This window comes from Sinocyclocheilus grahami, unplaced genomic scaffold, assembly GCF_001515645.1.
Source record: "Sinocyclocheilus grahami isolate Dianchi unplaced genomic scaffold, SAMN03320097.WGS_v1.1 scaffold979.1, whole genome shotgun sequence".
Classification (NCBI taxonomy): domain Eukaryota; kingdom Metazoa; phylum Chordata; class Actinopteri; order Cypriniformes; family Cyprinidae; genus Sinocyclocheilus; species Sinocyclocheilus grahami.
This window is the reverse complement of record NW_015506158.1, coordinates 249,473-266,432: the sequence shown is the minus strand read 5'-3', so window position 1 is coordinate 266,432 and position 16,960 is coordinate 249,473. Positions and strand designations below refer to the sequence as shown.

Sequence of the window (16,960 nt, the reverse complement as noted above, 5' to 3'; positions counted from 1 at the left end):
GGTGTTTCTCTGCAGTTTCTAGATGGGTTACTGGGTTACTCTGGTGTTGCTATGCAGCTTCTAGAGTGTTGTATGGGTTACTCAGGTGTTTCTCTGCAGTTTTTGTATGGGTGTATGGGTTACTCTGGTGTTGCTATGCAGTTTTTAGAGTGTTGTAGGGGGTTACTCTGGTGTTGCTATGCAGTTTTTAGAGTGGTGTATGTTTTACTCTGGTGTTGCTATGCAGTTTCTAGAGTGTTGTATGGGTTACTCTGGTGTTGCTATGCAGTTTTTAGAGTGTTGTAGGGGGTTACTCTGGTGTTGCTATGGTTGCTATGCAGTTGCTAAAGTGTTGTATGGGTTACTCAGGTGTTTCTCTGCAGTTTCTAGAGTGTTGCATGGGTTACTCTGGTGTTGCTATGCAGTTGCTAGAGTGTTGTAGGGGGTTACTCTGGTGTTGCTATGCAGTTGCTAAAGTGTTGTACGGGTTACTCAGGTGTTTCTCTGCAGTTTCTAGAGTGTTGTATGGGTTACTCTGGTGTTTCTCTGCAGTTTCTAGAGTGTTGTGGGGGTTATTCTGGTGTTGCTTTGCAGTTTCTAAAGTATTGTATTATATGGGTTACTCAGGTGTTGCTATGCAGTTGCTAAAGTACTGTAGGGGGTTACTCTGGTGTTGCTATGCAGTTGCTAGGGTGTTGTATGAGTTATTCTGGTGTTGCTATGCAGTTTCTAGAGTGTTGTAGGGGGTTACTCTGGTGTTTCTCTGCAGTTTCTATAGTGTTCTAAGGGGCTACTCTGGTGTTGCTATGCAGTTTCTAGAGTGTTGTATGGGTTATTCTGGTGTTGCTATGCAGTTTCTAGAGTGTTGTATGGGTTACTCTGGTGTTGCTATGCCGTTGCTAGAGTGTTGTAGGAGATTACTGTGGTGTTCCTATGCAGTTGCTAGAGTGTTGTATGGGTTACTCTGGTGTTGCTGTGCAGTTGCTAGAGTGTTGTAGGGGTTACTATGGGGTTGCTACGCAGTTGCTAGAGTGTTGTAGTGGTTACTATGTTGTTGCTATGCAGTTGCTAGAGTGTTGTAGGAGATTACTGTGGTGTTCCTATGCAGTTGCTAGAGTGTTGTATGGGTTACTCTGGTGTTGCTGTGCAGTTGCTAGAGTGTTGTAGGGGTTACTATGGGGTTGCTACGCAGTTGCTAGAGTGTTGTAGTGGTTACTATGTTGTTGCTATGCAGTTGCTAGAGTGTTGTAGGAGATTACTGTGATGTTCCTATGCAGTTAGTACTGTATGGTGTTGTAGGAGATCACTATGGTGTTGCTATGCAGTTGCTAGAATGTTATAGGGGTTTACTTTAGTGTTGCTGTGTGATTAATAGATTATGGTTATGTAGTTATTAATATTTTAAGTGATTTATTTTAAGTGATTTTGCAAGTGAAGTGTCAAGTGAAAAGTCTAATTGTTTGTTGTTGTTTTTTAATGTGACCATTAATAGTAATAGGAGTGGTTGGCTTGGCAATCACTTCTAATCACTGATTTCATGAATGAGTTTAGTAAGAGCTGTTATTCCTCAGTGTGTTTGATGAAGACTCATGCGTCACTCTTCTTCTTGCAGTCTCATCTTCTCTCTCTCATCTCCATACTTTTAGCCTGTGAAAGTGACAGAAGTCAGAGGGGTTTAATTTAGAGTTTCAGCGCTTAAGCTCTTCTAAAGATGTGTGATGTCTGAGAAGCAGAATGCCGTCTCTAACACCAGCGTATTTCACTATGACAGCAAATAAATAGCTGTCATGTAATATCTAGTAATTCCAGAGTGATTTTCAGGAGCTCTTTATGGGTGTGCAGCACCAGTTCAGCCGTATGGGTTTGCACTTTCTGAAAGACTTACAGTGTGTATTAACAATTATATTATACAGTTACCCGTATTATACGAGTTCATCCAAAAATAAACTTTCTGTTATCATTTACTCGCGTTCATGCTGTACCCATGGGACTTTCTTTCTTTTGCTGAACACAAGACGTTCACGTAGCTTTTTTAACTTAAAAATTAAATAAAATAGGCATGTCAGGCTCCAAAAATGACAACAAAGCATCATGAAAGTATCATGCTGTTCAGAAAATGTTCAGGTGCAAATGGACACCAGACACGCAAAATCAGTTTGACATTAAACCTGCCAGAACTGTGTTTGATTCTAGAGCTGCTGCATAGTGGAACATATTCAATAGATATTGTCTAGAATTAGCTCTGTTTCTAATACACATTGCTATTGTGTTGCTATGTGGTTGCTGGGGTGTTGTGGGAGATTGTTATGGCGTTGCTATGCGGTTGCCAGGGTGTCGTGGGAGATTGCTATGGTGTTGCTATGTGGTTGCTGGGGTGTTGTGGGAAATTGCTATGGTGTTGCTATACAGTTGCTGGGGTGTTGTGTGAGATTACTATGGTATTGCTATGTGGTTGCTGGGGTGTTGTGGGAGATTGTTATGGTGTTGCTGTGCAGTTTCCGGGGTGTTGTGGGAAATTACTATGTTGTTGCTATGCAGTTGCAGGGGTGTTGTGGGAGATTGCTATGGTGTTGCTGTGTGGTTGCCGGGGTGTTGTGGGAGATTGTTAGTGTGTTGCTATGTGGTTGCCAGGGTGTTGTGGTAGATTGCTATGGCGTTGCTATGCTTTTGCTGGGGTGTTGTGGGACATTATAGTGTTGTTATGTGGTTGCCAGGGTGTTCTGGTAGATTGCTATTGTGTTGCTATGCAGTTGCAGGGGTGTTGTGGGAGATTACTATGGTGTTGCTATGTGGTTGCTGGGGTGTTGTGGGAAATTGCTATGGTGTTGTTATGCAGTTGCTGGGGTGTTGTGGGAGATTGTTATGGTGTTGCTGTGCAGTTGCCGGGGTGTTGTGAGAAATTACTATGTTGTTGCTATGCAGTTGCAGGGGTGTTGTGGGAGATTGCTATGGTGTTGCTGTGTGGTTGCTGGGGTGTTGTGGGAGATTGTTAGTGTGTTGCTATGTGGTTGCCAGGGTGTTGTGGTAGATTGCTATGGCGTTGCTATGCTTTTGCTGGGGTGTTGTGGGACATTATAGTGTTGTTATGTGGTTGCCAGAGTGTTCTGGTAGATTGCTATGGTGTTGCTATGTGGTTGCTGGAGTGTTGTGGGACATTATAGTGTTGCAATGTGATTGCTGGGGTGTTGTGGGAGATTGCTATGGTGTTGCTATGCGGTTGCTGGGGTGTTCTGGTAGATTGCTGTGGTGTTGCTATGCTATTGCTGGAGTGTTGTGGGAGATTGCTATGGTGTTGCTATGCGGTTTCTAGTTGCTGGGGTGTTCTGGTAGATTGTTATGGTGTTGCTATGCGGTTTCTGGGGTGTTCTGGTAGATTGCTGTGGTGTTGCTATGTGGTTGCTGGGATGTTGTGGGAGACTGCTATGGTGTTGCTATGTGGATGCTGGGGTGTTCTGGTAGATTGCTATGGTGTTACTATGCGGTAGCTGGGGTGTTCTGGTAGAGTGCTATGGCGTTACCATGCGGTTGCTGGGGTGTTCTGGTAGAGTGCTATGGTGTTGCTATGTGGATGCTGGGGTGTTCTGGTAGATTGCTATGGCGTTACTATGTGGTTGCTGGGGTGTTCTGGTAGAGTGGTATGGCGTTGCTATGCAGTTGCTGGGGTGTTCTGGTAGAGTGCTATGGCGTTGCTTTGTGGATGCTGGGGTTTTCTGGTAGACTGCTATGGCGTTACTATGCGGTAGCTGGGGTGTTCTGGTAGAGTGCTATGGCGTTACAATGCGGTTGCTGGGGTGTTCTGGTAGAGTGCTATGGTGTTGCTATATGGATGCTGGGGTGTTCTGGTAGATTGCTATAGCGTTACTATGCGGTTGCTGGGGTGTTCTGGTAGAGTGCTATGGTGTTGCTATGTGGATGCTGGGGTGTTCTGGTAGATTGCTATGGCATTACTATGCGGTTGCTGGGGTGTTCTGGTAGAGTGCTATTGCGTTGCTATGCGGTTGCTGGGGTGTTCTGGTAGAGTGCTATGGCGTTGCTTTGCGGTTGCTGGGGTGTTCTGGTAGATTGCTATGGCGTTACTATGCGGTTGCTGGGGTGTTCTGGTAGAGTGCTATGGCGTTGCTATGCGGTTACTGGGGTGTTCTGGTAGATTGCTATTGTGTTGCTATGTGGTTGCTGGGGTGTTCTGGTAGATTGTGATGGTGCTGCTATGCAGTTAATTCCATAAATCAATATAATGTCAAACCTGGTAGAACAGTGTTTTAATGTATGCAAGTGCAAATGAGATTTGAAAGCTATTGCATAATGGACAATTTTCAGTAAATAATGTATAACATTCACTTCCTAATAGAAATTACTTTTTAAATGTTTTTTGCTATGTTTCTGCTGCATAAACATCTCATTCAGGTTTGAACTACAATACAGTGAGTAAAATTACAATGTTTATTTTTTGAATGCAAATGCAAAACACATGCTTACATGCAAAGTAAAATTGCTCAAATATAATGTGACCTTCTGCACTTCAGCGTGCGTCACTGTGTCCTAACAGTCTGAACTGCAGCATTAGCATGCCTTTTAAAGCTAATATTGTTTGTTTAGCAGTGGGTTTATATGCATGCTTTTGTGTTTGGAAGTGACTGCTAATGCAGCTCTGTGATAAGCTGAACTCCCACACACCAGCGCTGAACTTTAGCACATTAGCAAGGCTTGTTGAGTTCTAAATGAACACTGTCACATCGCTCGCCCACTCAATAAGCTCCTCTAAAATGACCCGCGAGACCTTCTCTTTTCACTCGGTTTCACTCTGTTGCCATTAGCTATAGTGTGGAAGACTAATGCTGTCTTCAAGACGCGTCGGAATGATTGTATTTACATGACAAGCTCACATGAGTGCCACCATAATGACGGTATTAGTGGATGCTAATTTGGTATTGATCATGAAGTGTGATTGTGAATGTTCATGATACAGTTGAGTTTGATGAAGAATTTTGATAGATCTGAACCAAAACTGCTTATTTAGCTGGTTTATGACAGATTATATATCCTTTTATTCTTTATGACAGCATGCTAATGATGAAATTGCACTAGTGCAGCATCCATTGTTTGTTTGTAAGTATTCTCTGCAGTATAGGCTAAGTCACAGTTCCCCTTCAGGAACTCGAGCTGCGTCGAGATCGCTTTGGGAACGCCCTTGCGTGACCACGTTCTGAAGCACGTGTCAAATCGGTCCAATGGAGCAGCGAGACGTCACGAGCAGGGTGACGTAAGCACCAGAAAGCATAAAAGCTCCGGCCTCCAAGGCTTTCAGCTTGGGTGTGGCCTTGCAGGACATTTGTGCTGTGGCGGGCTGGTCCTCTCCGTACACTTTTGTCCGCTTTTACAACCTAGACCTGGCATCTACCCCAGGTTCCCAAGTTCTCTCTTCGTGATGTGCTCATAGGATACACACACAGGCAGGGACTTGGTAGTATGGCGCAGTGGGTATTCTCGTTCCCAAAGCGATCTCGACACAGCTCGAGTTCCTGAAGGGGAACGTCTCTAGGTTACATATGTAACCATGGTTCCCAGAGGGAATAAGACGCTGCGTCTCTTTGCCATACTCCCTGCATCCCTGCAGGCGCTACTTCATCGAAGCTGGTTTGCGCCCGGCCGGATGCGCTTTTATGCTTTCTGGTGCTTACGTCACCCTGCTCGTGACATCTTGCTGCTCCATTGGACGGATTTGACACGTGCTTTAGAACGCGGTCACGCAAGGGCGTTCCCAAAGTGATCTCGACGCAGCGTCTCGTTCCCTCGGGGAACCATGTTTACATACGTAACCTAGAGACGTTTTTAATAATCCGAAACATGAGATTTATATTTCAAAGCGACTAATGCATTTAATGTCAAGCATGCAAAACATGCGCAAAGTGCACATTTGGATTTGTACTGTAAAAAAATGGTGTCTTTGATTTATAACTGCAACTATAATTTAAGTTTGTTTTAAATGTATTTTTCATACTTGTTCTGTTTTGAATATCGTTAAATTCGAAGAATTTGTCATGGAGTGGAGTTTTTAGAATACATATTTAAGTTTAAAGTTTAGCAAGTTTGCAGTTTCTAAATTTAATAATTAATTGTGACTTTTTTCCTCTGTTTTTTTCCCCTCTTCAAACAATAAACAAGTTTATTGTTAACTAAAACTATTAAAACTCATTTTCGTTAATTTGAAAACATAAAAATAAATATTATATGAAACATGTAAACAAAAAGTAGAAATGCTCCCTTGATGACTAATTGAAATAAACAAGTTTAGGTTGAAGTACTAAAATTACTAAAGCTAAAACTGAAATAGATAAATTAATGAATGCTAAATAGAAATAGAAAAAAGTCTAATAAAAGAACAAAAGCACATAACAAAATGAGCAAATCCTAACCTACATTTAAAATGAAAACTAAGGATATAAAATAAAAGCTAAATGAAAATATGATTAAATAGTTTCATATAAAACTAAAAAATTTTATATTTATATAATATAATAATTCTAGAATAGTATATGAATAATACTAAAATAATGACTTATTTTTCAAATATATGGTAAAAAAGACAAAAAGTAAATATACAATTATCCAACACATGCAGTTTATTTCTAAATAGAAATGTTAAAAACACCTAAATAAAATAAAAAAGACAAAAGCACATAACAAAATTACCAAAATCTGAAGTGAGATTAAACTAAAAACTAAAAATATATAATATAATATAATATAATATAATATAATAATGACTTGTTTTCCAAAAATATGTTGGAAAATGGGTAAAAATAAAAGAGTAAGAAATCTATAATTACCCAACACATACACTTTATTTCTGTTAAAATCGTGGTCGTATCATAATCACTATTTCTAAACTCATAAGAAGGAACTTCAGGAGAACTTGAAGGCAGCAGCAGGATCAAACGCTGCTTCTGGCTGATCTAGGATTCATTTGTTCTCTCTTACATGTCAACTTAAGCATGCGATGTTTTGGCTTTGCATCTGACAGATCTCCATCAGAGGAGGTGGAACGGAGCTGGCGTGTGCTCCATCGGCGTAGCTAGTTTGAAGAAGGTTTAGTAGTGTCTTCTGAGGCCTGATTTCTGAAGTCTGGATCAAAAACCAGCGATATACTGCCTCTGTAAGCGCGTACAGCAACGCGGCTCGGGTTCATTCACGGCTCTTTCCTTTTCTGTATTCTGCCTGGAAGATTGAAGCCAGTTCCTGCGACATGAACACACACGTTTACATGAACAGCTCCACTAAGAGTCTCTAGAAGTTTACTTCAGCTGAGATGTTCAGCCATGCATGAAATCCAGCGTACATTGCTCTAAGCATTTGTGTTCATGTTCCAGTGTAGAGATGCTTTGGGCTTTCATAACACTTATTTATGAGCATGAAAATAGTCTGTTTATATACTACTAACAGTACTATATTAACTTTGGAACATGCAAACATCAAACACATTTCACAATCAATTGGTGACAATGTAAAAAGCACTGTTTGAGCTTGAAGAGTGTCTCAATTCAGTCATTTCGTTTAGGATGCTGCTCAGGCATTAGACAGCAAGGCTGCTCACTAAGTTTTGGAGCAGAGAAATGTAGCTTTATTTATTTATTTAGAAATTTACTGTGGATGTTAGTTATTTACATTTACATTTAGTCATTTAGCAGACAATTAATTAATGACATTAATGAAGACAATAGAAGCAATCAAAATCAACAAAAGATAAATAAAATGCAAGTGCTATGTAGGATCTGTCTCACAACAGACCCACCTAGAATTAATAATGATTAATTCCCTTACAAATAAGTACATTATTACAGCTATAACAAGTCTCGGTTAGCCCAATGCAGTACATATATATACACACACACACACACACACACACACACATACATATATACATACAACACACATCCACACACAAACAAAGAAAACAAGTAGATAAAATAGAAAAAGAATATAGAAAGCTAGTGTTAGAGCTAGTCTTTTTAAAGTTATTTATTTAGAAATATATTGTTTAGGAATTTTTGTTATTTATTTTAATTTATATGTTTATTTAGAAATTTTATTTTTGTTTATTTAGAAATGTATTTATTAAGACATTTCTTTGTTTAGAAATGTATTTATTTTTTTAGGCATCTATTTATATAACTGTTTATTTAGACGCTTAGAAAAATATTTAGATATTTATTTATTTATGTATTTAGACTTTTATTTATTTATTAGAGTGTCTCAATTTGATCATCTGGGATGCTGCTCATGTAGGCAGTACACATTTTTTTTGAAACAGAAAAACATATTTTTATTTATTTATTTATTTAAAAAGTAGTTATTTATTTATTTAGAAATGATCAAAGCTGCTCACTAGGTTTTGGAAATATATTTGTATTTATTTAGAAAATTATTTAGAAAGTGAGTTTTTTATTTAGAAATTTTATTTTAGAAATTTATTTGTTTGGAGATTTTATTTATTTATTTATTTGTTTATTTAGAAGCGTTATGTATTTAGAAATTTATTCATTAAGAAATTAATTTAGAAATGCATTTATTGACATCCATTTATTTATTTTGAAATGTATTTATTTGTTTTAGGAACGCATTTCTTTAGAGATTTTTTAATTAATTTGATTATTTAGAAATGTAATTTATTTATTTATGAACTTAGAAATGTATTCATAAGAAATGTATTTAGAATTGTATTTATTGTATTTTTTAATTAAGAATTTTATTTATTTATTATTATATATAAAAAAAAGTTTAATTACATTTTTTATTAATACATTTATATAAAGTATTTATTAGAGTTTCTCAATCTAGTCGTTTCATGTATGGATGCTGCCCATGTATTGTAGGCTCACGAGGTATTGGAACAGAGCCGCAGGTGTTTTGTATTATAGGAAAGCAGTTTGTCAAGCCATAAATCTGTGCCTACTCATGAAAAACAAGCGGCTCAGAGTTCACTGCAGTTTTCTCTCAACTCAGTATTGGATCCAGCAGTAAATAGCTCATTTCTAAACAACGCCTGCACTAAATAATTCGCAAGCTGCACGAATTCTTAAAAAGTGGATGAATATAGCTGTTCTCTTGCTTTGCGGTTTTGTACGAAAAGCAACGTTGAATAGCAGCCTGATGTTGGGTTATATGAAGTTCTGTTTATTCGGCACTACATCTGCGAGCAGGAGAAAAGAGAAATGCAAGTTCAGAGTTTTGAGAGCATCTTATCCGTCGTAATGTGCATACGCTTGTGTTTTTCTCTTCCAGTGCCTGCCTTTCAAAGCAGACTAACTCGCATTCACACGCTGTTCTGCTGCTCACACTCGTTTGTGTCGGCTCAAGTGTACCTTTACAGTGTTCGGCTTTTATCACTTCAGATGGTCCTTGACGTGAATGTGGCACCATCTGATCCATTCAAATATGTCAGATGTAATATATATCATCATGTATATACAGTATATGTGTATATATATATATATATATATATATATAATGAGACCAAGGCTATATTTCAGTAACTATAGTATTCTGAGTCAAAAGACCAGTTTTACCCATCAGGAATTGATTTGATGGTGAATGATTGAGATATTAGACTACAAAGATTAAAGATGACAGAGGTTGCATGAGTGTATTTATTTAGAATGTCGATATTTATTTGGTTGGAAAAATATTAACTTATTTAGAAATTTATTTATTTAGAAAAGTATTTTCTTTAGCAATTTATTGATTTCAAAATGTATTTACTAAGAGACTTGTACATTTCATTTTTAAAAATAGAAATATATTTATTTATTTATCTGCTCTGTTTAGTTAGAGCATTTTAATTTTTATGTGCTTTATAATGTAGTTTAGTTGTTTAGAAATGTATTTCTGTCTTTGTTTACAAATGTGTTTCTGTCTTTGTTTAGAAATGTATGTACAGTATGTTTTATTTAGAAATGCATTTATTTAGAAATGTACATAAAATTCAATTTATTGATATATAAATGTTTATTTAAAAAAAGGTACAAATAAAAAAGAACATGCATTCATGTATTCATTTAGAAATTGATTTATTTAGAATATTTTTTATTTATGTATTCAGTTATTTATTAAAAAATGTACTTAGAAAAGTATTTTTTTTTCACAATAAGACCAGGAACATGTATTATAGAGTTGGTTTTGTTTTTAATTATATATTACAGGTGAAATGTTGAACTGTGGGGTTGTTATTTTCAATAATAATTCAATCGTTAATTTCTGATGGACAGCACATTGGTGTGATATATTTGTATGTTACTTTCTTCATTTTTGCTTATCATAAATTGTGTTTTGTATACTTGTTTACAGTTTAAATTTGACTAAACAGCCATTGGATGTATTTTAAACACAGAACTGTTGTGAAAGATTGATTTTTTACTCCACACAAGCTGTTATATGTATTTTACATAAATATCTCTGAATATCTCCTTCCTCCCACCTGAATTTGGAGCATGCGAGGCCTTTGAGTTTTGGAGACTCATTTTCATAATCTCTCTACACAGCAGTGAAACTCATAAGCGTCTGACAGCTCCGGCAGAAGAGAGTTTAATGACGCAGGCCAAATGCCTTATTTGAGTAACAGGAAAAGGCAAAGGCATTAAACGAGCCGTTCGTCCCGTATGGTTACTCACACGCTTATGTGTCTCTCATCATACGATCCGCTGACACTCTGCGTCTGATTCTGTTTAATGCAGATGAGCATGCATTCAGTGTATAATGTGTGTGTGTGTGTGTGTGTTTAATGTGCAGGGGGAAGGAGTTTGGTCACGATGTGGACTTCATCATTAAAACACCTGAGGCCGGACAGGAGGACGTGATTCTGCCCGCCGTGATCAAGCGATTCAAAAGCCAGGTACAGAAACACCTTCTGCTGAAAAGCTTTTATCTGTAGATTGTTTGGCCAAATATTGAAATTAGATTAGATTCAACTTTATTGTCATTATGCAGAGTACACGTACAGAGCTAATGAAATGCAGTTTGCATCTAACCAGAAGTGCAAGAATATAGTGTTTTATAAACAGCTAAGTGCAGAGTAAGTGAAGCTGTAATTTACAGTATGTACAGTGGAGTTGCTATATACAATATTAAGCAGATTATGTACATAATATAAAAAGGAGTGCAATGTATGGTTATATGTACAATATGAACAGCAGCAACGTAAGAACAGTGGTAATAAATAAATAAAAATTGGTTGTGTTGTTGTTAAACAATGTATAGTCTATGCAAAATAACAGTTTAGTTTAGACATAGTTTACTGTGCTTTGTACAGTAACAATGTTAGACAGCGTACAGTGTAATAGCGTGAACAATGTACAGTCTGTGCAAAATATGAATAGTGCAAATACATGTTTGTAACATACTGTGACCAATGCAGTAAGAGAGCAGGTGCAGGTTAGATTGGTGGTGTGGAGTTCAGAAGGGTCACAGCCTCGGGGAAGAAGCTCTTCTTGAGCCTACTAGTACCACACTGAGATGCAGTTTGTGAGTATGCTCTCAATGGTACAGCGGTAGAAGTACATAAGGATCCTGGGACTCAGGTGAACTTTCTTAAGGCTCCGTAAGAAGTATACAACCTTTTTGACCAGGGTGGAGGTGTTTAGGGACCAGGTGAGGTCATGTGGATGCCAAGGAACTTGAAACTCGGCACACGCTGCATTACAGCTCCATTGATGTAGATGGGGGTGTGTGCATGACTCCTAGTCCGCCTGAAGTCCACAATGATCTCCTTTGTCTTCTGGGTGTTTAGTTCCAGATTGTTGGTAGCTGTAGGCTGACTCATCTTTGATCAGACCTACCACCGTGGTGTCATCTGCGAATTTGATTATGGTGTTGGAGCCAATAAGGAACACAGAAGAGGGCTCAGCACACAGCCCTGTGGCACGCCGGTGTTAAGGGTGATGATGGAAGAGGAGAGTTTATCTAACTTAACAGACTGGGGTCTGTTAGTCAGAAAATCGAGAGTCCAGTTGCAGAGGGATGTGCTGATTCCAAGCTGGCTGAGCTTGGAGGGGATTACAGTATTAAATGCAGAACTGAAATCAATGAACAGCGTTCTCACGTGTGTATTTTGACTGTCCAGGTGGGTGAGGGCAGAGTGAAGTGCCGTAGAGATGGCGTCCTCTGTTGACCTATTGCGGCGATAGGCAAACTGGTATGGGTCTAGTGTAGCAGGGAGACAGGATTTTAGATGGGATACAACCAGCCTCTCAAAGCACTTGGCAATGATGGGGGTGAGTGCGACAGGACGGAAGTCATTAAGGGCCGAGGCAGTGGAGTGCTTCGGTACTGGCACGATGGTGGAGGTTGTGAAACTAGTGGGGACAGTTGCCTGGGCCAGGGGCAGATTGAAAATGTACGTGAAGACCTCAGCCAGCTGCTCCGCACAGGCTTTAAGCACACGACCAGGTATTCCATCAGGGCCAGCTGCCTTCCATGCATTCACCTTACACAGAGTGGAGTAAACATCCAGGGCTTCTGATTGGGGAAATTTTATTATTTTTTTCTGTGTAGTCACTCTGCTCACACACCTGTTGATGTGCTCCAGGACAGAGTTGGTGTAAGTGTCAATGTCTATCTGAGAGTTTGTGGTGGGCTGGGCAGCAAACTCACTCCAGTCTGTGTGCTGGAATTGATGCTGAAGAGTGGAGTCATGTACGTTTGATGACCGGGGCAAACTTGGGGAGCAGGAACAAAGAGAGATGGTCAGACTGACACAGGTGGGGGAGGGATGTGACTTTGTAGGCATCAGTCACATTAGTATATACATGGTCCAATGTTTTATGTCCCCTTGTTTCAGTTTCTCAGTGCATAAAATTAATGATCTTGCATTTCGCTTCAGAAAAGATGATCTACTTTGAAAAATACACTTGTCAGTTTGGAAAGTTATGCTTGGGGAAACCTTGATGGTGAATCTTTTACAAAGACTTACAATGAAAGTATGTATAATATATATCCTTTCATTGCAAGTCTTTTTTAGTTACAGTTTTAGTAGTTCTTTTCTTGGAATTCTCTTGTAATTTAATTTGCATTGAAAACCTTGATGGTGAATGTTTATGTTTTACAGACTTAAAAAACTAAAGTTTTTATTATTGTATTTGTTTGTTTTATTATATATTTGTATATTAATATATTTATGTGTTAGTAACTTACTTTTTAATTTACATTTTAGAGTTATTTTATTTTAACAGTTTAATAATTTAATTAGGAACTTGAAACTCGGTATGTTAGTAACTTTATATGCATTACATTTTTAGTATTTCGTTGTTTTTATTTTAATAGTTTTTAATAGTTAATGGTGTGTGAGCGTGTGTGTGCATATATATATAAACACGCTAGAACGACATGTGGGTGAGTAATTAATGACAGAATTTTCATTTTAGGGTGAAATAACCCTTTAACATATTTACTGACATATCGCTCAAGACTTACTAAAATACAAATGATAATTAAACTTTATTTGGACTACTACTTGTGCACAATGCACATTTCTTAATATTAAGCCTATGTGTTTTAATGTCACTACTGATGAGGATTGTACTATCTTTAAATTATAAAGGTCTTTAAATGCAAGATATATAAAGTGTACCTGAAGAGTACTTGCAATAGTTCCATTTTAGCACAATCAAATACACTTCAGCACTACTTCCACACAATTAAAGTGCATTAAGCACAAAATTAGTTGTTCCAATTTAGCAACCTTTAAGGATACCAGTTTAGTACACCAGAAGTACAATTGCAGGGTATTTTTATTAAGTGTTATATTTGTTATATTTGTGTTATACTTATTACATTATATTTTAAATACATTTTATTATATTTATTTTTCACTAGGTTCATTCATTTCTTCCTTCGTTTTGTACTTTAGTTTGCCGGAAAACCTTGTAGATGTAAAAAATCAATAACAACTGTATTTTATTTTATTTCATACACTCAAAACATTTGTTTACTTTATATGCATATTAGAATTTATTTCGTATTTTAGTGTCTAATAGTTTTATTTATTTATTTATTTATTTTTTACATTTTGTCTTGCTATTTAGTTTTGGCAATTAGCATTTTAATGTTTAATTATTGTTTGGTCACTGTTGAAAATCTATATCTCAGTCAAAGCTAAATATTGCATGTGGGATCATTCAGCTCATTTCCGACACATGCTTAGAGGGTTGGCTTAGGATCTGTGACGTTTGAGTATATGAACGTGTTGTTTTTGTGGATGATGTCCTGTAAGTCCCCCCTGAAGTGTGAATGTAAGCACTGGTTCTCGCTGTGTTTTGCTGAAATCACATGGATCGTCTTGAGGAAAGTTTCTCATCAGATGTGCTGGAGTGTGTCTGATGCTCTCTGTGATTTCATCGATGTTTCGTGGTTTTGATTGTCCTGTACTAACAGAGATGCTGTTGTGGGGCAGAAGGCCTTTAATGGTCACTTAAAACAATCATGGGGCTGTTCATGCGCTTGGTGGATAAACAACTCCCTCTTTTCTCTAATGTTTGGCAGCTGATTACAGAGCAGGAAAGAAAGACAAAACAGGAGACCAGTGTGAAAACACACCTGATTAGGGTGATGATTTGTAAATAATCAAACAAGACCAGCCCTTAAAGACAATAGGCATTATAGTGATTTGGGGGTTTCAGGAGCTCTACTTCATATTGTTACAAACAACAGTTTTTACTATGGTGAAATCAGAAGTTTCAATTTTGACATGTGGGGACGTAACAGCAGACAACACCCCAATATTTCTGCATTTATGATTGACTTTTGACCACAGTTTCATGTCATCTTTATGTATAGCTACGGTAGCCAACATACTCATAATTCATAAAGAAAACTTTAGCATATTCATTAGACAATAATTACACAACATTACAGCTGCATCAGAGCACTGGGTGTTTTAATCACGTACAGTACATCATTTTATTTTAATATTAAAAATGAATGAATCGGACCGATGATGATTCTGACAGTAATCTTCTACAGTAAACCTTCTGATAAACATCTGATTTTGATCTGATAAACCACGCGCTCTTATTTCAGTGTTGTTTTTTAGTTTGTGGATATTTCAGCAACAGTTTGCTTTGTACATTCAGTTTAACAACATAAAGTGGGTAAACTAAAGAGGGTACGCTTTATCATTCAACTGAACTGTACAAATATGTTTTAAACACTTTTGAAAGTGTCTTTTCTTTCTGTTTTAAATGTGTTTTCTTTGAATGGCTTGACTAAGAGTAGATAGGAAAATATAACTTAACTGTGTTTCTTGCAAAGCTAAATTTAACACACACAAACAAAAATCTGGCTCCAAACCTCTCTTTTTTTATTCAAAGTTGTTTTAGATGAGTATATGGGAACTATCCAAAAGCTCTGTTCATCCTAAAGCAGTAAAAACTGCATCTCTATATTCATATGAGTCCTCTTAAAGTTGTGAATTTATTACTTTTTTCTTTCTTTTTTTGTATTAACCTGGCAACACATCCATTTTGAAAATATAACCATGGTTTTATATATATATAACATTGTTATTACACTTTTACCATAATAAAACCATGATTATTTTTTTTAAAAGGGATTTGTATTTGTGTAGGCTATACTTTCTTTCTTTTGTTTTTATAACTGTACTGCCTTAATGGTTTAATAATAGGCTAGTTATATAGTCCCGATCTGAATCAAATGATTCGCAATACACTTGGAGCTCTTATACAAATCATTTTGTGATGCAAAGGTTTTCAGAGTTCAAAAAGCTCCGTTTCACCCATCACTACTTGCTTTTTCAAATCATCACAAGCGATGTCGAAATTCAAAAAATGTATTTATTGACCTGGTTTTGCTAGTGAAAAAATATCCATGTTTCCATTCCAAAGATAACATCCAACACAAATCTAGGAACATATTCAGGTGATGTAGCCGGTTTACTGCTAACTAGTGAAACACTCCATTAATATAATGAGCTGCAGCTCAAAATACATGTTAGATGGAAACATTGTGCATTATAATGGAGTTTGTAGCTTAATTCACTATATTTGAAATAGTTTGAGCTGCAGTTCAGTTGCTGACAGTTCAATAGAAATCAGTTGAAAGCATCCAGTCTCTCAGACCATTGAAGTGAATGTTCAATTTATTAGTATATATTGTAATACATTTTGAGCAATTGTTGTTGTGTCTGATTGTATTAGTCTGTATAGAGTTATAGTCAATGTAAAAAAAAAAGCAAATGGGAGAAGCAGATGAACACAAAAATCACTGTAACACATGGATAGAAGAACAAAATTATACTCCTTTGCTCTTTCTATGTGTGCTCGGATATGACAGAAGGGATTTGAATGTCACAGTAGTGTGGAAGTGTAAAGTGTTTCTGTGAAACTGAGTGATGAAGTGATGATGGACTTCAGGACACTGAAGCTGGAGACAGATTTATTGATAGAGTGAATCACGGTTTAGTTTGCTGAGCAGATCTTTTGTTCATTGGGAGTTTCTAGTCTTGAAGGCCACAGAAAACAGGCTGTTTTTGCTTTCAGTATCTGTTTAGTTTCAGTAAAACTAATGCTGATTTCGATTTTGTTTATTCAATTCAGGGTTCAATTGGTGATTAATTTGAAGCAAATTAAAGGAAATTAATCAAAGAAGTTAAAGAGATTTTTATTTAAGTGTGTGTATTTATATATTTGTATAACTGTTGTTGTTTATTAAGTATTATTATTCAATAAATAATATTTTATATAAATAATAGTAGCATCTAATAATAGTATTTAGTATTGGGAAACAGTGTGCGTGTTCGTGATGGTGATTTTAGTTTCATTGTTCTGCCATTATATGGCGACAAGAGACTGTTTTACGAGTCAGCAGTAAAGACTTTTAAATTGAAAGAGACTGAAATGGGGTTGTAAGCAAGGAAGTTATTTTTACTTTAAACAGCAGCTTGTAAAACACAGCCAACAAATGCACTGAGCAGCGC

At 37.0% G+C, this 16,960-nt stretch overlaps 1 protein-coding gene across 1 annotated transcript in view; it reads left to right on the top strand.

The window, feature by feature from the left end:
• dntt (deoxynucleotidyltransferase, terminal) overlaps positions 1 to 16,960 on the top strand; it is a 158,281-nt gene that overhangs the window by 68,448 nt on the left and 72,873 nt on the right. The window contains exon 10 of the mRNA XM_016250250.1: positions 10,762 to 10,864. Within this exon, the coding sequence (XP_016105736.1) occupies positions 10,762 to 10,864 (103 nt within the window). The remainder of the gene's footprint in view (positions 1 to 10,761; positions 10,865 to 16,960) is intronic.